The sequence below is a fragment of the Rutilus rutilus genome, assembly GCF_951802725.1.
Source record: "Rutilus rutilus genome assembly, chromosome: 17".
Lineage (NCBI taxonomy): Eukaryota > Metazoa > Chordata > Actinopteri > Cypriniformes > Leuciscidae > Rutilus > Rutilus rutilus.
Genome location: NC_140230.1, coordinates 11,978,886 through 12,003,309, shown reverse-complemented (window position 1 = coordinate 12,003,309; position 24,424 = coordinate 11,978,886). Strand labels below are relative to the sequence as shown.

The following is a 24,424-nucleotide window of genomic DNA, read 5'->3' as shown; positions in this document are numbered from 1 at the left end:
ACAAATAAGCAAATATGTTGACAATGTTGCGTACTTTGTGCAAAAGGTCAAACATTCATGTTTCCATTGAAGCACAAGATCTGGATATTTTTCGAATCATGTTGAATATTAAAAGGTTTTACACAAACTTGTAGATTTCATGCCTCTTTGAAACAGCTTGCAGCTTAACAAACCAAATGTGCTTATGTGTGCGAGAATTTCATAGTATTTGGTGCAACTATATATAAAAATTTCAACTTGTCACTGAAAGTGTTTTGATAATATATTCTATCCTAATAAAATTGATAATAAAATCGCTAATTTACAAATAGGACCCCACCGTAAATGCATGTAGGTAATGTTCTTCAGTGGTGAAGGAGACTGGAAGGACAGCATGCTTTCACTAGTTCTGTTGCTGTAAAAATACAAGCCTGAAATAATCACTGGTCATCCACTTCCAGCACACACACTCAAACATGCAGTCGCTTTCCATGGCAAAAGGACACTATTCAACACACATCTGTCTCCTGTAAACCATTATAGGCTGTTGATTGTTGTCATAAATCTTACAATTTGGGTCTGTTTATTAGTTTAATCTTGTGATCTATGTACGGTAATGCTAGAGTGTGTGCTGCTGTTTATTTTTTCTCATTTCAGCAAAGTCCTGACAGGTTTAGACCAGCTCTTTTTTTTTTCTTTTTTTTTTTACAGTTGACTTTATAAATAAAAAGACTACTCTTTAGTCCGATTTTAACAGAACGAAACCTTCATCTGATACCCGTGTACAGATTTTCTTTTCATCAATCTGAAAAAAATCCATGTTTTCACTGCACTTGTACAGATGTTATTTCCATTCTCAGTCTGTTTATATTGCAGATATGTGTTCTGTGCAATACAGAGTAAGTTTCCCTCTCATGGGCCCCATGCTTTCCAGAGACTGTCTGAACCATACAGTTCTATCTCAGCACAGCACTACAGAACAGGAGGGAAGTTAAACCCTATTATGTTTGGTTTTTCCCTCTCTTTTTTAGAGATGCTACTGTTTCTTGAACAGTTGGCTACATTTACACAGTCAGTGGGGTTGATGACCATGTTTTTTAATCTAAATCTCAAACCGTCCCGTTCAATCAACATCTTTGCTGCATGAATTAACCAAAGTCAATCCCCTTTTTTATTTGCTGTGGGTATCCAAAGGGTCAGTGACTAAAGTACAAATCGATGATGATGACATCCAGAACACTGAAACCTTTCCAGAATAGTTCCATTCTCATAGGGGTTCGCCGAAAATGCTGGTGTTAGTCCTGAAAATGTGCATGAGTAAGTTCAGTTCTAGAGTGAACAATGCTACCCCAGTCTGTCTGTTGGATTTCTGCTAAATATTACATCGCTTCTTGCACATTTTGACACTTTCCAAGTGAAATGTTCAGTGAGTGGTGCTAAAAGCATTTCGAATTTTCTCTGAAACAGATGAACATGAATCTGGGAGCGTTTTATTGCATTGGTTATTGTACGTATCACGGCACAAAAGGAGAAAAAAAGACAAATTAACACCGTTGTTCAGCAAGGATGCATTAATTTGATCAAACGTAAGAATACAGACATTTATAATGTTACAAAACACACAAAAATAAATGAATGCTGTTCTTTTGAACATTCTATGCATCAGAGAATCCTTGAAATATTGTATCATGGCTTTTAAAAAAAATATATATTAAGCAGCAAAACAACATTGTTTTCAACATTGATAATAAGAACCATTATTAATAATTGAGCACCAAATAGTTGATGATGTGACACTGAAGACTGGAGTAATGGCTGCTGAAATGCAGCTTTACCATCAAAGGAATGAATTAAAATATATTAAAATAGAAAACTTAAATTGTAATAAAATGACAAGCCATTACATTGTAATAATTATTCACCATACACTGTCAGAAATAGGGGTACAGTAGGAGTCCATTTCTGTCCCCCAAGGTACAATCTACACTAACGTACCCCATAGGGCTTATTATTGGACCTCAAGGTACATATATGTACTTTTTTGAGGGTCAAAAAGCATTAAAAGGTACATATATGTACCGTTTCTTTTAAAGGTTAAGGTGCAATATTGTACCCTTGAGGGTACAGCCCCAGTGACAAGCCATTGTACCCCTTAAGAGACAATTATGTACTTTATTTTCTGAGAGTGTATTACTGTTTTTACTGTTACAAATAAATTCAGCCTTGGTTAACATGCGACTTTCAAAAACAATAAAAAGCGCAATTTTTCCAGTTAACCTGCTTTGGAACTATGTGTGAGCATACCTGTAATAAGCACTTAAATAAAAGACTGACAAACGCTTTCTACTGCTGTGTACCAAATGTTTCTTCACTTTAAAGTAGTATTTTAACGGAAAATTACAAACAGCAGCTTTAAAATCATGCAAAGTTCATTGTCAGGTTGCTTTATATTTGTGGCACAAACTTGGTGACCTTGTCTAAAGGTGAACACCTGCTTTTATCTTGGGTCAAGGAGTCAGCACTGTGCTACATGCCAGTGTCTCTCTCTCTCTCTCTCGCTCTAATTATCTCTCTCTCTCTCTCGGCTGACCGACAGTGGTTTATCTCTTTGGCATTACCGGTGTAATGGGTTTGCATTGTTTCTGTGTGCTCTCAGTAATGTAGCCACAAGGCCTGTCCCACTCTAGAGGTTAAACCCCTGTGCTCGGTTAAACACAAGCATGCGGCCTCCATCACACATGATGGTTGAGTCTCTTATTTACCACATATATTTCAGTCCTACATATCCGCTTGCAGCAATTTAGTCGTTCCTACACTAGAAGAGGGTTATAATGATATTGGTGGATGGAATAAAGGCTGGTTGTCTGACGGAGGAGAGGCTGCAGTGTTGAACAACAGCATGTTGTCTGAAGGGAGGATGGGCAGAATAAAATATTCTGTTGAGACTGTGGCCGCTTGATAATTAGCTGTAATGTAATGACGTAATGTTTGTGTGCTTATGAATTCAAACGAGATAAGCTGTGCGTGCTTAAACAATAAGTTGAAGCTCAGTATTTTTCCACCATCTGTGGGTTTTATCATTGTTTTATCTATTGTTCTGGCTTGTCGTTTTTAAAATATTGCCATTTTATATGCGTGTTCATGAGAAACTCAAAAGGTTTTATCAGAAAATTTTAAACTTAGTTTTGTAGTTCTTCATCAGACCACTAGAGGTCAGTCTAGATTCACACTTAATGTATTTTTCATGTATTGCATTTAGTTTGACCCCAAGCGTGTGTCTTTGATGGCACATCTAGTAAATTGTTGGTGTTATTACACTCTTATCACACAGTTATTACAAACATACATGCTTCATTGGCTTTAAAGAATGTATGTGGTATTTTACTGTGGTGGTACATTAGATCAGTGATGGTATCAGATGGCAATACCATGGTACTTTTTTATATATTTCGAGCCCAAAACGTATTTGAATACTTTATGCACTGTGTATGGGTGTTTCTGGGCTATTTTTGCAATAAATGGAACCCTGTCCACCCCAAGCTGGTTTTTAGTGAATGTATAAAGTCCTTTTTGTATATCTATGTGAATGTATGAAGTTCATACGGTAACACTTTACAATAAGGTTTCATAAGCTAACATTAGTAACTACTTTAGTTAACATGAACTAAGAATGAACAACACTTCTACAGCATTTATTAATCTTAGTTCATTTTAATTTCAACATTTACTTACACATTATTAAAATCAAATGTTGTATTTGTTAACATTAGTTAATGCACTGCAGATCTAACATGAACAAACAATGAACGACAGTATTTTTATTAACTAACATTAACAAAGATTAATAAATACTGTAACAAATGTATTGTTAATGCATTAACTAATTACCGTTCACACAGATATCCTAGAAGAGTAACCACCACCCATAACTACCAAAAAGTGTTTTTGACTTCATTTTGAACAATTTATTTGTTGTTATATAATTTAAAACCTAATTTTATTTCAATTCTGTGGGGGAAAAAAAATTGAATAAAAATTGTCACATGTTGTTGCAAATGCACTGACTTCAAAGACTACCATAGTACCAGAAAACATGGTTGTACCATGTGAAACATGGTTATTTTTAATCTTCTTCTTCTTCTAGTCAGATTCATTGAGCAAATATCTCCATTCCCTGGCGCCTGATTGTTCTCATCTTTCTCTCTCTCCTTGTCAGATGTGTGTAACAGCACTGATCTTCCTGAGGTGGAAATCATCAGTTTGCTTGAGGAGCAGTTGCCTCATTATAAGCTGAGAGCTGACACGATATACGGCTATGACCACGACGACTGGCTCCACACTCCTCTCATCTCACCCGACGTCAACCTCGACCTGACCACAGAACAGATCGAGGAGACCCTCAAATATTTCCGTAAGCACAGAATCACTCTCTCTCATCCAGTTCCTCTATTTTTCTCTCATACATCCACTGGTTTTCCTGTCTCGTTCTCTGTCACCCATGATGAAGTTGTCTTTTTCCATTGACACTGTTTTACTCAAAATAGTAACAACAAATATCTCACACATGCACTGACACACATACATGCATGCTTTCCACCATTCTTACATGCTTTGACAATGCTTTTACATAAGGGTTACCAGTGAGCATTGCACTGGTTGAACATTTCACTGTAAAATTGTTGTTTCAACTTAAAACAAAAACAAAAGTTAGTCTTAGAGACAACTTGGATATTTCAGTTGACTAAACTTTTTTAGTTTAAGTTAAAACATAGTACAACTTCACATTTTAAGATAACTAAACTTTTAAGGTAGTTTGAATACTTACTATTTTAAGTTGAAACAACCATTTATTTCAACAAGTCTTGAATAAAGTAGAACCATTCAAATCTTCATGATAGTATGGCTGGAAGATTTTAAATGCTTCATTACATGAAACTTGAGATATAACTTGGCTAATACATGTGTAATTGTTGCCATGTGACAGCTGTGTTTGGTTGCCACAACACTGGGTCTCATTGCTTGGAAACTGCCCTACACTGCTGGTCACTGGCTGAGTCTGCTGTCACTCACAGCACCAGAGTTTATAGGTCTGATAGCTCTATGAGGTCAGTTCCTTTGCCATGATCTGTCCTTGAGTTTGAGATTGAACACTTGGGTCATTACCATTTGACCACATGCAAAAAAAAAATGTATTCAGTATTTAACAGGAAGATTTGCAGTCGACCTTACATTCTCAATCTTTTTAACCACCTGTGTTGAAATAGTAAAATAACTGCAGCCAACAATGTAGAGGTTTTAGCTTCCCTGGAAAATTGTGTTACATGGATAGGCCTATGTAAACATGTTCCAAAATGCTGGTTTTGATTATTGTCCTTCAGTGTACAGTGTAAATCACAGATTTACAGTGTGTTTGACTGTTATTCACATTGGTTCATTAGGAGTTGATGCCCTGGATTTGATGCCCTGGATTTAGCTAAAAATAGCACAAACTGAGGCCCAACTCTGAGTTGGAGAGGGACTGTGGCTAACATGATTTTAACCAATTTATTCTCAGTGCATGTTATGTAATATATGCAAAAGTTCTTTTTTGTTAAAAACCAACTCATTCAGAAACGGACGCCACTACTGTTTGTCGCTTGGAGATGCACAATAGTTGCCTGGATGCCAGCCGAACTTAGCCCCACCCCCAAAACATTTTTAGGTCGGGAAGTTCGGTCTGGACTTGATCCGTTGTGGAGCAATTATGCTCGAACCAGAGCTGTTCGGACCAATCAAATTGTCAGGGCGGGCTTTATATGATGATGGACGGATGATCAACAGTAACGTAATCATCCACGTCACCAAAGAGCGCTTGGGTTGAATTCATTTACAACAAAGACGACAGCCGCTGGAGAATTGAGATTTCACGAGTTCACACTTACAAATAAGTCACATAGAATAAACGCGTATTTGGCGTACTGTCCGAGGAGAGGCTCCGGGCTCAGTATTCGGCCCAAACCCAAAGTACTCCCCCCGTATTCCTGGCTGTGGAAGAACAGGCCAAGAGTGAGTGGAGGGATGCTGAAAACTGTCAAGGAATGTTAGGTGAGTTGACAGTGAATAAATATATGCTTCCTCTCATGCTGATAGGGTAGACATGGTAATTGTTTGATGACAAGTTGATTGGATTGATTATTTGAACATGCTCCTCCCGAACTTTGTTTATGAAACAGCATGTGTAGATTCCGCCATCGTGTCTGTTATAGAAGTTATCGGCAGCGCATTAATTTAAAAGAGGTACAGAGAACTGCATCCAGGCATTTGTCGATCGGAAAGGCGAATGAAGAACATACGTCACTTACTCCGTTGCTCTGATTGGTTGTAGGTCTATCCGATTGAGTGCAGAGGCATTTTCTTTCCTGGTTCGGTTGAAACACGGCCCTTAATCACAGCCCAATGGAACAGTATCAGACTCATATTCTGACTAAAATCTGAGTATGACGACGTCAGGCTAGCACAATAGTTGATTGTGGGTTTGTTTGGAACTTTTTTTTTTTTAAGCAAAAAGACTCGCGTAAAGCTGTGCTACGTTATCCCACCATTTCATTTGACAAATAAAGTGACGGGTATAGAGGCCGACCGATTCATCAGTCATACGATTCATCATCACTAAATAAAAATATATATTTGTATACAGATTGAATAAAGCCTATTTTTAGCTCCTATTTTGCATTTTGACATCATTTCCATGATGATTTGGCACGTATCTCTCATTTATCTGCATCTTTACATAATATGAAAAATGTCTTGTAAATGCAAATTATTTAATTTTTATTTGTTTTATTTCAAATGTAAAATACAATTGTAAGATACTGATTTGGATTTATTCTTAAATTGCTGATTTGTTTTGTGCTAAATTGCTGCATTTTTTTTTTGTGAACAATTTTTAACAACTATGACTTTTTTTTTCTTCAGGACTATGAAAATTGTTCAATATATAAAAAAAAAAAGGTCACCCATGGTAATTATAGACATGATTTTCACCTTTGTCATCCTCATCCAATCATTCCTCATATCACACAACTCCATAAATCCATTATCCAACCAGCATGATGTCATCAGTATGAGCCTGCTGCTGGTATCAGCCGATGAGGTGGCAACTGGAAAGTCATCAATAGGAGGTCCACAGCACAGGAAAATGACATCACAGCTGAACGCAAGCTTGTGATTGGATGATTCGTACCGTTCAGGAATAGTTTGTGGTGTTCAGAAGAGTCAAACAACCAATGGTATCAAATTAATTCAATAGTGTTTAGTTTAGCAAAGAATAAACCTTTGTAAAGAATAAATAACCAAGGCTTTTTGTGGTCTTTTTTTTTTTTTATTATTTTTTTTTACCAGCCTATTTGTATCTGTTCTTGGCACAGTGAGTTGCAGAGAGTCAGCTGCTTCTTTTGGCATGCAGACAGCAAAAGCCTGCCATCACTGTACCAGCCACTTACACTTGAGCTGAGGAGCAAAATGAAATATCCCATGCATGCAGCACTACTGCTGCCATATGTGTGGCAGAAAAGAGCAATAGAAGAGTGCAGGAGGAAAAAACAAAGGGAAAGTTAAGCAACAGAGCACGTGCAGACACCAACACAGTCTGGAGTCAGAGCCAGTTGCTATGGCAACCTCTCCAAAGGGAGGCGCCTTGGAAACAAGAGAGATGAGGAGACGGGGTTGGGCTGTGACGAATGCTTAGAGATGATGAGAGCAGCTCTGATGAAGTGTGCTCTGATTGGCTGGCTTTGGGTAAGCCCCGCCCTCCAGAGTGTGATACAACCTTGACTATAGCAGTGCAGTTTCTTGCGCAACACTGCTGGCTTTTAGGGGCACTGCATTTTTCTCTCCATCATCTCTTGTTCTCTGACCTTGTGTGTGTGTGTGTGTGTGTGTGGAATTCATTGTGATTAGTTAGTGGTGGACCTGGCTACCGAGCTGTTGGGAGAATGGGCGGCCGTGGGTACATGTATGTGTGTGTGACCTCAGACTCCGGACAGGAGAGGCTCCAGCTCGCGACTGAAGGAGACTGAGCATGCAGAGGTTTGTGGAGGCGGATTACTACGAGCTGGACTGGTATTATGAAGAGTGCGCTGACGGTAAGAAGGAAAAATCCTGTCCGCTGCCACTGAGGGGGAGAGAGGGGTGGGGAGAATCACCCATGAGAATTAAACACTTTCAGAAAAGTTGGTTGGTAACATGGTCTGCCATGGACGAGACTGTGAAAGAATATGGAAATCCGATTCGGGCTGAGACGTACTGTAAGAATGGTGGAGGAAACATTGAGGGTGACTAAGTATAGCTGGCCTCTCAGCTCCTGTGTTGCATCAGACTCAGCACCAGGGTAAAGCTTTAAAATGACTTGCATTAATAAGTCACAATCTTTATATAATGCTGAAAAGATAAGTGCATGTGCAATGACTAAAAAATATATACAGTGGGGTTCAAGTCCAATTTGTGTTGTTGTTGTTGTTGTTGTTGTTGTTGTTGTTGTTTCAACTTGAGTGAAAAGTTTATTTGAAAAATGAACATAATGTCTTCTGCTTGAAAGACAGCACTACTCAAGCTGACATGAAATTCACAAATGTGTACCACCTGATGAATGTTATCCAGCATGATTTTTGAGAAAGATCAAAAACAGCATCTTATCTACCTATCTACCCACACATCCATCCATCCACCCACTCATCCACCCACTCATTCATCCAGTTTCTTCCATCCATAGATGCATATGATACATCCATACATTCAACAAGATGGATAAAGACATCAAGACGTCAAATCAATCCATCCGTTATCTATCAGTTCAATTAGCTATCTGTATATCCATCCATCCACCCATCCATCCATCAGTTCCATCCATTCAGTTCCATCCATCTATCCATCCATAGATTATACTTGCATATATCCATATATCCATCCATCAGTCCAGTTAGCTATGTGTATATCCACCCAGTTCCATCCATCCATCCACCCAGTTCTATCCATCCATCCACCCAGTTCCATCCATCCATCCAACCAGTTCTATCCATCCATCCACCCAGTTCCATCCATCCATCCATCCAGTTCCATCCATCCACCCAGTTCCATCCAGTTCCATCCATCCATCCATCCAGTTCCATCCATCCACCCAGTTCCATCCATCCATCCAGTTCCATCCATCCACCCAGTTCCATCCATCCACCCAGTTCCATCCAGTTCCATCCATCCAGTTCCATCCATCCACCCAGTTCCATCCATCCATACATCCATCCACCCAGTTCCATCCAGTTCTATCCATCCATCCATCCAGTTCATCCATCCACCCAGTTCCATCCATCCATACATACATCCACCCAGTTCTATCCATCCATCCATCCAGTTCCATCCATCCATCCATCCATCCATTTGTTTAGACATTTGTCCATCCATCCATTTGTTTAGCCACTTGACCATCCATCCATCCATCCTCTTGTCCATCCATCCATCTGTTCATCCGTCCGTCCGTCCGTCCATCCATCCATCCATCCATTTGTTTAGCCAATTGTCCATCCATCCATCCATCCATCCACTTGTCCATCCATCCGTCCGTCCGTCCAAGTTTTACCCATAAAGTTTATTGAAAAGTGTTTCTTTTCAGCAGAACTGCCCAATAACATGTATTCACTTGTCTCAGTCTGAAAGCAGAAACACATAAGTTTATGACTGTCTGTATTCAGGTTTAAACCACATTCACACCCTACTCAGTTATATCTGAATATTCATAGACATCATATCTCATTTGTCTGTTGTTCTTTCAAAACCCTTTTTAATATCACTGTGACGTGATCTGTGATTGTTTTTCTTATTTCAAAGCAGGGAAATGATTCTGTTCACACAGACATTTAGTCATGCTCTGCTCTTTTTAATCAACACTGTCTCTCGCTAATCTGAGATCAGCCATCGATGATGCGTTGGCATTATGAAGTCTGTTTCACAAGCAGCAGGTTATATCACAGCACTTCACTCTGATCTAGATTTGCTGCATGTTTTATTGGTCTCTGTTGACTGATGGCCGTCTTATCCTTCCTTCCTTATAATACTTCTCCTTAGAATTAGAATGGTTACGTAATCCTGTGCATAAAACTGCTCTGTTTTGATCCCAGACATTTACTGTTATGTTGTGTCTCCATGCAGCGTATTATGCAAGTTCTGGTGTCAAGTTGTGCATATGCAGTTTATTTGGTTTTCTGGTCTGTGATGGATTTTATGGATAGCTTTCAGTCTTGATTTTAACACATTGCCATCAACCAACCACAGAGATGGATCCCTTTAATCTGGTGTAAAGACAGTGATAAACAGTCCAGAAGTGCTAGATGGATGTGTACGTGTTTTCAAACACACTGACTGTTGTAGGTAGGCACTAAGACAGTGATATTAAAAGAACAAAAGAGCACTCCAAGCAGGTTTTGAACTTCTAAAACGTTTAATGTGATATAAAAGGATAGTTAAGCCCTCAGGCCATCCAAGATGTAGGAGTCTTTTTTTCTTCAGTTGACCAGTAAAGAGGATTTTTAGCTGAAACCCTGGCCCTTGGTGATTATTATAATGCAAGTGAATGGCTACTGTCACTTTGAGAGTCAAAACAACATACAGGCAAAACAAAATTAATACCCATTGCTCCTGACGATTCATTGAGGTCTTATGAAGCAAAACAATCAGTCTGTGCAAGAAACTGAATATTATTTACAACATTGTAATGTTTGACCTGTAATCCACAGCCTTGGCAAGCGGTGTTAAGCGCGTTCATGGCAGTCTGGACGTATGTGCAGGAGCGAACTCATATGTGAGTTGACGCTTTGTTTACAACAGAGACTTGCGTGTTTTATTGTTAATCAAAGTTTTTTTTTGTTTTTTTTACTCTCCGAGTGACGGTAGCCATTGACTTGCATTATACAAATCACCAAGCTCCAAGGCTTCTACTAAAAATCTTCTTTTCTGGCAAACTGAAGAAAAAAAGACACCTACATCTTGAATGAGTAAATTTTAAGCGAGTTTCATTTTTGGGTGAACTATCCCTTTAATACATTTAAAACTGTGATTATTGGAAGACCAAATTCGGTTGCACTTTATTTTACAGTTTGTGCACTTACCTGTACTTACAGTGTACTTACCTAAGAAAGTACTGGTTAATATAAGGTAACTACATGGGTTAAGGTTGGGATAGGGGTAGGTTCAGGGTTAGTACCTATTTATTACCCAGTTATTGTAACTACTATAATAAAGTACATAGTATGTACATGGGGAACAGGACTGTAAAACAAAGTGCTACCCCAAATTCAGTATTCACCTTATTTTTTTAACAGTTCTTTATTTTTCCTTTGAATCAAACCCATGACTGTGCCGTTACTACGCCGTGCTGTTTAAGCTACAGGAAAGATGAATTTAATAAAACATACCATATACAGGCAAGCAAATTAACTAAATGCACAAAAGTTTAACGTTAAGCATTTTCCCATCGAAAACCATTATAAGATAACGCTTGTGCAATTTAGCATGTTGCGATCATTTTCTGTGTTCATCTGCTTGTATTTATAATATGAATCATCGATAGTGTGTATACTGAATTTGATCTTTTAATATCACTGTCTCTTACTGTACATTAAGCCAGTTTAAGCATTTATCATGGTAAGTGCTTCAGAATGCTTTATAATTACTAATATAAAAACTGCAGCGGTTGTTGCGTGTGGATCACAAGTGCCCGGATCTTGCAGTTTGTTTTGTGGAAATATTTGTGGCTTAAAAGAATATGCAGAATATAAGCTTTGTATAATTCTCAGTGTATGTGATGATATGATATGTTTGTGTTTAAAATGTACAGCTGGTGATACAGTATACAGGACTTTACTTTTTGTTGACCCACATTATGTGTTGTGGTTTGGTTCTCTATCACTCTCGCACAGCATATTGATTACTTTAGTGGGGGGAGCAGAATTCACACATACACACACACACTCTCTCTCACACTGTCACACACACACACACATTCTTTTTCATTCCCGTCTGACCTCCTTTGCATTTCCCACCCAGTCCCATTCTCTCTTTCACCTCCCCTCTAAAGTTTTCCCACCCCTTCACCGTATTCTTCACCATTTTCTGGCTCTTTTCTTGCTTTTCCATTTTCCCCTTCAGAGGAGTTAAAGCACAAAGGCTTAAGTTCACTCTAAAGAGAAACCCGCCTCCTTCACGGCCACAGCCATTGTACCATCACACAATTCCTGTCACGCTATTGTGTTTCCATTGGAATGAAGTCCGTCAGAAGGCCCACATTTGCAGGAATTTCTACCAGCGATTGTATTGCAATTATAAGCCATTTTCATTCTGTCAATGTAACAAGAAAAATGAGTGATAACACAACAAACCAAGGCATACTGAATTGTCATTGTGTGATTCATGTGGCATTGCTAGACTAGGTGGAGTTGCACAAGTGTAGAAGTGCAGCTGTTATCAAACATCTCATGTCTTCACACTCCAGTTGTTGGAGTTTAAAGTCTATCACCATATAGCGCTATCATGAACTAAAATGATTTAGCACGTTCCTACGAAATGTTATTTAGCTTAGTTTTATGAGGCAAGCTAACTAGAAATAATCAGCCTGGTCTGTGTTTATACATAAGTATTGTATAGTAAAGATTCATGTAATGAATAAGGATTCATAAGCACTTGTGCATCTGTTAAGTTGTTCATACTGTACGTAAATGGTTTAAGTTTTAGAAGATGCCTATACATCCAGGGTGGCCGCGGGTCCTTAAAAAGTCTTAAAATGTCTTAAATAAAGTTTTCCTAATAAAAGGCCTTAAAAAGTATTAAAATGTCTTAAATTCAGATTTGATAGGTCTTAAATATTTCTGGTCACGTTACCGCTAAAATTTCTCCAGTCTGACGGACCTAATGTCCGTCAAATAACCAGTGAAGCATCGAATCGCGAGAATGATTCAGATTTTATTACATAAACAGCTATTGATAATGATAATGTAGTTTTTTTCTGGTAACGCTGTTTCGTTATTTCAAATATAGGCGCGTTGCGCGTGGAAAGCGCGCTCATAATGTAAGAGACGCCGGCGCGACCACAACATTGCCCAACATCAAATGGCAAACGTAAAATGCAAGCGGAACGAAACTGCTCGTTATTGTGTGGTTGAAGGACCGTTTATCAGTTTACTTTGGACCAGTGCGTGCAGCGCGAGCCGATCGTGATCATGCGACACTGTTACTACACAGCGCTAAGAGATCCAGTAAAGAAAGCATTTGTATTCGCCACAGAACTGACAGAAGTAATAACATCGCTGCGAGATCTAGTGAGAAGCATTCATATTTCTCCGTTATTAACGGATGAAACAGCGCTGACATGGAAACCTGGAAGAAACATTGTGCCATGAATGAACTATCAGTGTCCACAGATCAGCAACATTCACCATGGATTTACTGTAGTAACACTAACTGCAACCATATAAGTTTGGCAGGAATAGTAGGCTATAATGCCTTCAAGTAACATTACGTTGGTTTTATTTTGACATTATGAATACAATTGCTGCCCTCAAATGTTAATCTGAACTAAAATAAACCTTTGTTTATAACTACTACAATATGACATTTCATTTTCAAGGAGCTGTTTTGTTTTATATGCTCCTAAGAAGAGTCAATTATAGCTATAGAATTGCTCAAAGTAAAAAAAATATCATACTTTATGATGTTAGTTTTAATATAAAAAAGAATAAAAATTTTAAATCAAGGAAATTTCTCTGGCATTTATTTCTTTATGCTGTATCAAAAACGTACCGTACCGAACCGAACCATGACACAAGTGTATCGTATCGAACTGAACCGTGAATTTTGTGAACCGTTACACCCCTAATATATACGCATGTAATATAATGTGTATTTCCATCACAGGTTTGGTCTTAAATTTCATTCAAAGTGGCATTAAAAAGGTCTTAAAAAGTCTTAAATTTAACTTGTTCATATCTGTAGACACCCTGACATCAGTATTGCACATTTTAGCGTCTATACAAAGAAAGTAAATGTAAGTGTGGCAGAATCACAGTTTTCATAAAATACTTATGAATACTCATGAGTGAGATTACATTTAAATAGTTGTAGGATTGGTAATTGAGTAAATCTAACAAAACATGGTCACAATTTATACCATATTCAAAAGAAAGAAATTGGTGTGTATTTAATTAAACTGTGTGTGTGTATATATATATATATATATATATATATATATATATATATATATATAGTAACAGGTGTGTCATTTTGTCTTTGGTGTTTTTATTTTATGGTTCCTGTTGTGTCAAATGTCCTGTTTGCCTTCTCTATGGCGATGTGAAATCTTTTCATCAGGGAATATGAACAGGCCCCGCCCACACAACAGGTGTAGTCAAACACAACTCAGTCACGCCTTGATAGGTTGCGATGGTGCGTCAGTGGAAAGTACCATTCAGTCCTATGCAGAAGGGGGGCGGGAGTCGCATTTCCTTTCAAGTTTGAATAATCTTGACATAAAACCTTATGCAATCTGTTCATTGTTTTCATTCATAAGCTTTTCAATCCTATACATGAATGCATGCTGATCTGCAAAAGTGTAGTCATTCTTTTCTTCCTACTTTAGTGACACCTCACCTGCTGTTTCTTATCTGAATGGTAGCGCCAAGCATTGAGTCTCCTGTATCAGGTGTGTCAGTCAGAGACCGTCTATCTGATCTTTGAGGTTATATGTCCAGCCCAACATCCCAGTCTCACTCATGGCTGTGTACCTGAGACGACTGGGCCAGTCTGGGCGTAACTAGCCCAGTGACAGCATGGCATTGCCTTTTGATTGCTCTAATGAGGAGTACTTTGAGTTTGACTCCGCTTCAGAGATACTGGAAATATCTACCTCATCTTACTTGAGCTCAAACAGTGCTGCTGATGATGAGGATGATGATGGTGAAGATGCAGAGCCGTATACTCTGGAGCAAGGTACAGTACCTGTGCCCTTTGACAGTTTGATCCTTGTAAATGTTAAACGTCAGTGCGCTATTAAAGAGACGGACTGTCAAAGTAACTCAATGGCTTTCAAGAATGTTTGGATCTCAGAATAAGACAATCTAAACAGGTTTTTCCATCCTTGGTTGGTGATGACATACTTAGTTAGGACTTTTAAAATGTACACATCAGATTCCCCTTCTTATTGGGTTTCTTCTTTTCTCTGCCCAGATCTAAACACTATTTGTTGCCTATTTCATGTTATTCGACATGAGCTTAAACACACAGCCTGTCATTTGTGTTAGAACATCTTTATTAGTGTCAGTGCTGTAAGGAAATTGATGAGTTACTCAGTTTGAATCATGTACTGTAGCTTCATTGTATTAATCATAAAGTCTCAGGAAGAAGTATTAAAATGTGATTAAGCTTTTATTATGACTAATTAAGGTTACATGCTGCTTGGGTTTATTATAAAAGTGCACTGTCCCAGAGCTTTTCATAAGGTTGATCATGTCAACACTGCACAGACCGCCCTCATAGTGGTACAACATGCATGCCAGCATGCACTGCACGTACTGGATGCCATTATATAACTATTGTAATGATTGACATTTTCACTTTTTTGCTTTAAGACTGCCCTGCTTTTAATATCATTAGACAACATTTTATTCAGATTTTTTAAATGTCAATATTAACTTTTTTTCTCACACTTGTGTAAGGGTTTGTTAATTGTTTGTCACTGTACTACATAAACTGATCTGTTAATGTCATGAACATTGCCTTTGGTGTTGAAAATAATAATAATGATAACTATAATTATTATGATTATTAGTAATTGACAATAGTAATATCAATAGCACAATCTGAATTGTAGTAACTGTAAATAAATGTACTATTTATAAATAATACATTTATTTATGAAAGACTTGACATTTTAAAATTTCAGGAATTCCTAAGTTATTCTGCTATTTTATTGCTATTTTGTCATTGGCTTTTTTTCCTATTTTATTTATATGTATCTGTACATGAAATTATAGGCAGTGTTACATTTTACAGTCACCCCAGATATATATATATATATATATATATATATATTAGGGCTGTCAAGCGATTAATCGCATCCAAAATAAAAGTTTGTTTTTACATAATACATGTGTGTGTGTACGGTGTATAATTATTTTCTATATATAAATACACACACATGCATGTATATATTTAAGAAATATTTGCATGTATATACTGTGTAATATATATTTATATTATATATAATTTATATTATATATAAATATTTTATATATAAATAACACATTTTCTTAAATGTATATATGCATGTGTGTGTATTTATATATAGAAAATAATTATACACCGTACACACACACATGTATTATGTAAAAACAAACTTTTATTTTGGATGCGATTAATCGTTTGACAGCCCTAATATGTATGTATGTATGTATGTATGTATGTGTATATATATATATATGTGTGTATATATATATATGTATATATATATATATATATATGTATGTGTATATATATATATATATATATATATATATATATATATATATATATATATATATATATATATATATATATATATATATATATATATATATATATATATATATATATATATATATATACACACATACACACACACACACACACACACACACAGGAAAAGCATATAAAGCAAATACATTTATAACTCTCTAACTAACAATACATTTATAATGCATTATATATACAGTTGCAATTAAAAATAAAATTATATTTCTGTATGTGCACGAGTGCAAACTGACTTTTATTGGAGGTTATTTCATGACAAAGAAAGTCACCTTTATTAACACACTAAACAAGATGTGCAGGAGATGATAATGCCTGGCTGTGTTCTTTGTGTCCGGTTTACACTATGGGAATAATTGTCTCTGTGCATTGGGAGTTGATCTGATGACAGGTCATTGTGTACGGTTGGTCGAGTTTGTTGTTCTGTCTGGTGTTGAGCGTCATGGTACCGGGGTAATTGAAGTAAATCTCATGCTGGTGAATGGAAAAATTAGTTTGAAACACACTGTCCTGGGAGCTTAGACCATCACTGTTAATAGTCTAACTTGATCTTAGATGAGTGTAAATAAACCTTGCTAAGCAGATTCATTCCTTGTGATGACCACTGAACCGTGAAAGGTACATAATGTGATCTCCTTCAAATGTGGCGTGAGATATATGGGATATGTGTATATATTAATATGCTATTATTTATATTATTTAGGCTATATATTTTGTTCAGTGAGGTGTTGAGATATATTACTTTTTAGTAATAACAACATGCCATATACATTGTCAGTCAAAAGATTGAACACTCCTGCTCATTCTTAATTATGACTAATTTTGCATAATTTAGGCTAAATATTTGATACATATTATTTACCTTCCTTTACATTAGTTATTTTTTTATTACATCGCTTTCTTCAAAATAGCCAACCATTTAAAATGTATTCATTAAAATAGAAAGAAATTTGTAAAGAAATTCATTGGCATTTTAATTGTCTAACAATTGTTTTTTTTTTTATGTATTATGCCGCACAACTGTTTTGAACATTACTATTAAAAAGAAATGTTTAATGAGCACCAAATTAGCAGTAAAAATCAGCAGCTGAAAATTCAGTTTTGCCATCACAGGAATAAATTACATTTGAAAACTTTAAGAGTTTCTTAAAATTTTAATTTAATTTAATAATTTAATTTATTACAGCAGCACTGTATTTTTTATCAAATAATGCAGTCTTGGTATTAAGATATAAGATTTTATTTAAGATTTATTCATTTAAGAATTTAGACTTAAGGTATTATAATAAGATATTTATTTAGAAGCTGAAAAAACTTCTGACAAAAAAAAATCTTACTAACAAATTTTGCGTGTAGTGTATATTTTATTGCTACCATTTATGTTTTATTAAACTAATTTCAAACATTTAAGCTTAAAAACTTTAGATCAAAAGGTGTCTAAAATCAGAAAAAAAACACAAATTTAGTCCAACTTGTCATCTTTTAAGTGGTAGGGTATAAAAATCCCTTTTTATACATGTTGTTCTTCCTTTATATCTGGTATTTAATGCAGTTAAAGCTTCTGTTAAGGAAGATAGATGAATGATAAAGTCGATTTTTTTTATTATTGATTTTGGTGGTTGAACATTTATTAAATGCCGATCTGTTTAGTACTGTATTATTTGTGACCAAGACAACAGTGGTTCTCAAGTTAATCTGAGAATAATATCACTCCAGCAACAAGATTGGGTGGGTTTGTTAGGTTAACCATTGGGCCGTATCCTATTAGCCATTGTTGTTGTGTGACTCACAGTTCTAAGTTTAACCTACAGTACTGAAAGCTTGTGTAGGTCCTAAATAAATATTGTTAACCATGATCAAATAATAACACTGAATGTTTCTCTGTTATTATAGAGTTGATTGTTTCAGGGGAAGAAAAACAGTACAGAGCTGATATATTTGAATGTTTGTGTGGTTTTATAGCTGGGTGTTGCTGGCAGGTCAATATCTGTGTGTTGGATTCAGGTGCTGGTAGAGTCTGTGCTCTCTCTGTGCTGTGTGTGACGCAGATGGAAATGTCTGCTTTGCATTTTATTCTTTAACATCACACTTAACTCGAAGAGCTTCTGTAGTTGTGTCGCTTCTGAACCGTTGGAAGCATTATCATGCTGTCTAGTGCCATAGATGGCCTTCCCACCAGCAGTACAGCAATTATGGAAATGTAGTGTTTATCGTGCTAATGAAAGTGTTTCATTGTTAAAAACCTTCTTCTATTACAGCTTAAATATTATAAATGATTAATATACTATAAATTCAGCCATTCCCCTAAAAGTGTAAACACTGTGGCCTTTTTTCCCCATCCATTTGCGTGAGTTTAGAGTTTAGACACACTGTTTGGGGATTAATTTTGCAAGTTGTTTTTTGTGTGGTTATAGTGGCACAGAAATGACACACTGCAGCTTTAAAATGTTGATATAATGAAGAAAAAAAAGGGAGTTCCATTACGCATATATTTGTTTTAAAACGATTTATATTGCTCAGTGTTATCTGTAAAATTGGTAATTTCATCTTTGGACCTGAAACACTGTATATATTGCATAAGATTTAATAGGGTGTAAGAATATTATATTGTGGTTATTATGCTTGGCTTCAAACAGACAGGCAGAGAGGATCTGCTGGATGTGACTACAATAAATCCACTGAGCTTATTTATAAGCTGAAATATGCTGACCTGTTGAGTGAGAAAATATGATGGCGATAATAGTTGTGTTTTATCTCAATCCGGATTGGAGATGTTTCCTTGGAGAAGAGCTCTATTGTAGCAAAAATTTTAATCTGGAAGAAAATTTGTTAGACCATGTAAACAATATGAACTGTAAAAGAACAAAAACATCTGTTTAATGTTAGTCTTAGAGCATATTGAGGTACATCAGATTATAAATCATCACATTTGATCATTTTATAGCACTTTTTTATATCACTGATTTTGGAATCAATGCAAAGAGAATCAGAATCATGTGTCATCCACTGTGTAAAAGAAGTGTGCTTAATTGTATTGAATGTGCACTTGTAGTGTACTTGCAGAAAATATGAATGAAATAAAAGGCCACTTAAGTGTACTTTAAGTATATTCCATGACTGTTTCTTAACACATTTAAGTACACTTTTAAAAAAATGTTCAGCAAAAATGTCAATTCAATATTTTTATGAAGTACATTTTAAATCATGTATTGATATTTTGTTGAACTTGAAAGAAGTACACTTATTTTGATGTTTTGTCTAACATACAAACACACACAAAAAAAATCTAAATAAATACAGGGCTCTATTATGATCCCGGACGAGCCCCCATTTTTTTCTAAGTATGCTCAAGTATACTTTTTCACAAGGGAGCATGTATGTAAAAAGCATGTAGGCACCTCGTATGTTATATACTTTTGTGTTTTAAACACAATGTAGCTTTAACTTAGAAATGTTTACTTTGAGTTTGTCATTTTTCATTTCTCTGTTTCCACAGTTCTATGTGCTGATCGAGTGGGCCAGATGACTAAGACATATAATGACATAGATGCTGTTACACGTCTCCTGGAGGAGGTAAGCTGTGTGAAGTGGGAGTAAAAATATATATTTTTAAATAGGGTGGAGAGTTTTTTTTAAAAGCATGTCTCACATGTGATGTAGGTCTTACAATGTACCAAAATAGTCAATGATTACATAAGTATGATGCAAATCTTGCGTTCCTGCACTGGGTGATATTTCCATATGTTTTTGTGAGATAATAATTATTGTGAGCTAGTTAAGGAACTATATTTTAATCCATTTACAGTATATTCAGTTATTTCTGTAAAACAAAATGATGTACCCAAGTCACTGATAACCTCATGCTGAAGGTACAATCACGTTCACCATTGCTCAGCAAAATTTTGTGGGCGAATTCCAGTCATTTCAATAGGAATTCAAACGATCGGATTCGCTCAAGTTCAATTTGGTCACGCAAATCTAACGGAAATCTGCTTGGTTTAAAAGTGAGTTTTGTCTGAGCTGTGCTTCATACTTCGCTACACTATTGACAATGGACGTATTTTGCCTGCAAAATTTTGCATACATTTTGCTAATGTGACTGCATTATCGGAAGCGATAAAATTCTGTATTATAAATTTTAAGGCCAGACAAGTAGTTTGTTGAGGGTTGTTTTGTAGGGAAGGACTACACGCCTGCGCACACATATATTCAAATGTGCATACCTATAGACTGAACTTGTAATACGCATGTGTACGCCATCGGCGTTCTCACAGGTTCGCGTTTTTAAAGCAGAGAGAACTTAAGAGTTTTCTGTTAAAACGGTGTCGTGTTAGTGGCCCCTAAGTTAATAACTAATGATCGTTGCGACGGAAGTGAATCAATCAAAACTAACTTTAGTTGGACAATAACTTTATTCTAGAGCTGCTGTAAAGCCAAAACAATCTCTGTTACTTTAATTTTCTATTATCACTGTGAAGCCGCTTTGGAACAATCTACATAGTTAAAAGCGCTATATAAATTAAGATGACTTGACTAGTGTAAAGTGAATGTGAATTAAACAGACACTTATGCCATCACTCTATATGTCATTTCAGAAAGAGCGTGATTTGGAGTTGGCGGCACGTATTGGCCAGTCTCTGCTGAAAAAGAACAAAACCCTCAGTGAGAGGAATGCCTTTCTGGAGGAGCAGGTGGATCACATACGAGAAGAGGTAAGATGAGAAAATGGAAAGGTGAAACAAGCCTGCTGGCTAATGTCAACCTTTTTTTTTTTTTTTTTTTTTTGCTGTTTAAAGATGACTGCACCTGTTTTAAATGAACATAACCATGAATTTAAAACGAATGTGTGTATTGTCTCGTTGTTAAAATGCTTCATCCTATCTGAACTATGGAAGACTAAATTTTGTGCCACTTGTGGTGCAGAAATTACACAAGAAAAAAATTTCCATCAGCACCAGATTAGGGGTTTTCAGCTAATAGCAGAACCCTTTGTGGTGTTAAATAGAACAATTTTTAAAAGGTTCCATAAAGAATCATGCTTTGAAAATGCTATATAAAACGTTTATGGTGTTATAAAAAACTGTTAAATAATGGTTTAATGTCTTTAATGTGTGTGTATGTATATGTGTGTATATATATATACAGTGGTTAAATTGGGCCGGGGCTCTCCGGGGCTCAGCCCCGGCACATAAGCCTGCTCATTTGCAGTCAGTTGCCTATAGGAAATTATGTCACATAAAATTTGATAAAAGTGATGCTTTTGAAAACATATTTCTGATTATAAATGAAAGATTTTGAAATGGCATGTCTATTTTGTCTCGGCGGAGCTGAGATGAGAACAATCGGAACACGGCCGTACTCTTGTTCAGCTGCTTAATCTCGTTGTCAGTCGACCATGATCGCGCACCGCTCGCGCATGCCATGCGCATCTAGGTAGGCTACTACTCAGAACTCCGACATGGATAAATGTACGCAGCAATAATGAATGTTCCTGGGAGATCCGTAGTTGCGCGGGATGTGGAAGCGCGCAAAAGTTCCAGAACCTTCTACTGCCTTAAAAAAAAAAAAAAAAAAAAACAGAGCTACTGACCGCCGCTGCAGCAACAGATCAGTTTTGTTCAGCCAAGTTCAGCACAACGTTGGTTGTACAAAAAGTGCCCTGGCCTTGAATAACAAGGTAAGGAAAAAATGTTTGGCACATTGTATGGGTCACTATATCATAACAAGGTAATACAATGTGTAATCAAGCGTTTTATATTTAATATGAGGGAAATAGGCTACACATGCCGTGGACGTGACACAAAAAATCTTTAACTTTTAGGTGGCAAAATATTTTTTTGTAATTCTGTGAATTACACCGCAAACCAAAGTACTACCCACCGGATGAAGAAGGGTTGGCTCTCCACAGAACATAACATATTCATTTTATTTTATTTTTCATGTTCGCATTTATGAGGAAAAAACCATGTCACGGACGGGACCGCTCTGAATGTGGCACTAAAAGACTGTTTGAAACTTTCACTGAGACCTCAAACAGAAAGCACAAAGCCTTTCTTTAAAATTAATTTCGTTTTGTATTAATTGTATCTTAATTTTAATCAATGTTTCATTTCAAAAATAAGAAGTAAATATAGTAGGCTATATAGACAATAGATAGCCTAATCACGACACGGACGCGCCGGCGAGTGAACTGGACTCTCGTCTCATAAATGAACCGAAACTCAGCGTATAAGGGAGCCTACTTGCCTGACAGACCTGATAAATATATCTATAGAAAGCTTGGAAGGTCTTCTTTTCAAAACGAAAGAAAACAGACCGCTGCTTGTGTAGCCTAATCCGTATGAAATGTGCATTTCTCTCTGGCGAGTTTACTACTGCGAAGATTGCATCGTCAACTTCATCTATGCAGGGCACTGACACAGAAAACACTTGTTTATTAATAAACAATTAAAATGTCTCCTTGCTATATTTTACATATTCATAATCATTACTTTTGATGGTTCTTTGTGACAGCTTTTAGGTGCTTTATTGGCAGCGCCACCCTTAGGCTACATGAACGCGTCACCACCGCATCAGCACCGAAAACAGGACATTTTTTTTCAATCCCTGTTTTGGCAGGGGGAAAACTGATCAGAAAATGTAACGAAACGTTGTAGAAATGTAGTGGAGTAGAAAGTATAATAATTGCTGCAAAATGTAACGAAGTAAAAGTCAAACGTATGCACTATTGATTCTACTTAAGTAAAGCCTACAGAAACGAAGTATTTGTACTTCGTTACATTCCACCACTGCTGATTAACAGTAATGTAAATGCTAAATGTCCTAATACCTGTTGATACTACAACAATGCAAATATGCTCTTAACCTTGCAGTTTTTCACATATCATGTAAGACTCAATTTCTCCATTTCTTTGCACAAAACTCTCCAGAAAATACCATTTAATAGTTTATTTTTCAAAAAAAAATCCCGGGGGGGCATACCCCCGGACCCCCCTAGGGAGAGCCCCCCCACATAATAAATCCCAATTTAACCCCTGTGTATATATATATATATATATATATATATATATATATATATATATATATATATACACACACACACAGTATACAGGTTTAATAACATGGGAAATTGTACCATGAAATTGTTTATTACCTGAATACATTAATAAATGATAATTGACATTGAACATAAATAAATATGGAGAAAAAGACATGATTGGTAGGAAACCATGCAGATATAATTTTAAAGTTAGAATTTATAGACATTTTTAAGAAGGAAATAAAGTACCTGTTTAGAATGTGTTGACAGTCTGTGAAGCTGGATTTTTGAGCTCCAGAAAATCAATAATGAGGTGGATATTTGAACACAAAGAACCATGCCAGCATGAAATGGCATAATCTAAAAATAACTGTTACTATGTGTAAAGAACATTTAAAGGACCATCTTCTTTAATAGTGCTAGAAAATTGTCCTATTTTAATTTTAATTGTCCTAAAAAAGAACTGTCCTAACCAGAAGAAAATTAATAGTTGAATAAAGTCGTTATTTTAGGGTTTTTTGCGCACAAAAAGTATTCTCGTCACTTGATAAACTTATGGTTGAGTCACTGTAGTCACATGGACTATTTTCACGAATGTCTTTAATAACTTTTCTGGGCCGATCCCATAAGAGCTTATGAAGGAGTCAAACAGTTCTCAGATTTCATCAAAAATATCTTAATTTGTGTTCCAAAGATGAACGAAAGTCTTACGGGGTTGGAACAACATGAGGGTGAGTAATTACTGACAGAATTTTCATTTTTAGGTGAACTAACCCTTTAAAGGAAGCAAAAATTTTCAAACTGTGGACTCAATGTGAACAAACA

At 36.3% G+C, this 24,424-nt stretch overlaps 1 protein-coding gene across 3 annotated transcripts in view; it reads left to right on the top strand.

Moving 5' to 3' along the window:
• trak1a (trafficking protein, kinesin binding 1a) overlaps positions 1 to 24,424 on the top strand; it is a 79,776-nt gene that overhangs the window by 35,634 nt on the left and 19,718 nt on the right. For 2 of the 3 annotated variants that reach the window (XM_084385859.1, XM_084385857.1), the window contains 3 exons: positions 4,196 to 4,390; positions 20,057 to 20,133; positions 21,156 to 21,272. In XM_084385859.1, the coding sequence (XP_084241985.1) occupies positions 20,083 to 20,133; positions 21,156 to 21,272 (168 nt within the window). In that variant the 5' untranslated portion in view covers positions 4,196 to 4,390; positions 20,057 to 20,082. Of the gene's footprint in view, positions 1 to 4,195; positions 4,391 to 7,764; positions 8,103 to 20,056; positions 20,134 to 21,155; positions 21,273 to 24,424 lie in introns of those variants that run through there. The other variant, XM_084385858.1, reaches the window with a different exon arrangement.